The following is a 1273-nucleotide window of genomic DNA, read 5'->3' on the forward strand; positions in this document are numbered from 1 at the left end:
CACCGGTGTCATAGACATCACAGAGTCGCCATCTCACACAAATTGTCTTTATTTGACCAGGCTCAGGCCATCAAATAGAAATTAAACGAGACGTCACGTGCCGTAAATGAGGCCCTTAACCTGTTCTTTGAGGGCGTGGACATCGGTGCATTGAGTACTACTCCGGGTTCGGTCACCTGGAGATCCCGAAAAAAGATGTGTCGTCAGAATTGGGGGAGGGTGGGAGCTCGAGCTCGAAGCCAGTGAAGCAGTTCCCCGATCCGAGAATGGATCCCGACCGCAAAAGAACGGTCGTGTTTACGATCCCGGCGGATACACGGGTGCTGTCTGGACCGGTTGGCATGGCCATATATCTTCGCTTCTTGGTGATGGAAGAGGACCGGGAAAAGATGAACGAGGTTAGTGCACCGAGCCTCTTAAATGATGCACAACATGCGCTAAACCGGGTATGCTTCTCTTTCTTTGTGTCCTTCGTGTATCTCTTTTAACCTTAGTGTATCTTCATGTTATCATCAATTTGTTTTTCATGCCTTGGTGCTCCATCATGAAAGCTTCTATCGGTCTCGGATGGAAGTGAGCCAACTCAAGTTCAAGCTCAATAAGCAGATCCGATAGAAAGGACATGTACAAAGCTCTGAGAGAGCAAAGAGGAGGCCCTCAAAGACCTCCCCATTCTCCAAGCTGAGCTGGAAAAAGCTCAAAAGGAGGACTCGTCGGTGAAATTGGAGCATGCCATACTGGTCGAGAAGGTAAGGATATTTGAGATCAATAAGGAGAGGTTAAGCGTAGTAGCTAACACTGCAACCTCGCAGTTCCAAGAGAAGATAGACCTAATCAACCAGCTCTGGGCCGAGATGAACGAGCTCAAAGCTTCGGCTGAGATGTTGAGGAACAGGATAGACCTTCTGGCCTCGGAAAAGGAGGCTGCCAAAGAGGAGTTGGCATCAATCAAGGACCAGCTTAGGATGATGAAGGATAAGGCCGACAAGTGGTCTCGGCTGAATGATGAGCTCCGAGAACAACTGGGTTCATCCGTTTAAAAACGAAACGACCTCGGCCGGGAGTATACCGCATTGAAGTCTAAGTTAGAGGCAGATTTGACCGATTCCTCCGAGGTCCAGGATATGCTGGCCCAATATAAGAACGGCATGGAAATAGCCGAGGCCTGCTTAATAACAATGGATGAATATATAAAATGGCTATCCCGGAGGGAGACCCTTGATGAGATTCACGCCCGGGGGTTTGATCTATCGGCTGATATTGAAGAGGCTCG

General features: G+C 48.9%; 1 protein-coding gene across 1 annotated transcript; it reads left to right on the plus strand.

Moving 5' to 3' along the window:
• Positions 1-341: 341 nt before the first annotated feature.
• On the plus strand, positions 342-1040 carry LOC138899156 (uncharacterized). Its single transcript, XM_070185278.1, has 2 exons — positions 342-398; positions 642-1040. The coding sequence occupies exons 1-2, from the start codon at positions 342-344 to the stop codon at positions 1038-1040; spliced, it is 456 nt and encodes a 151-aa protein (XP_070041379.1).
• Positions 1041-1273: the final 233 nt, after the last annotated feature.

The sequence above is a fragment of the Nicotiana tomentosiformis genome, chromosome 9 (genome assembly GCF_000390325.3).
Source record: "Nicotiana tomentosiformis chromosome 9, ASM39032v3, whole genome shotgun sequence".
NCBI classification, from domain to species: domain Eukaryota; kingdom Viridiplantae; phylum Streptophyta; class Magnoliopsida; order Solanales; family Solanaceae; genus Nicotiana; species Nicotiana tomentosiformis.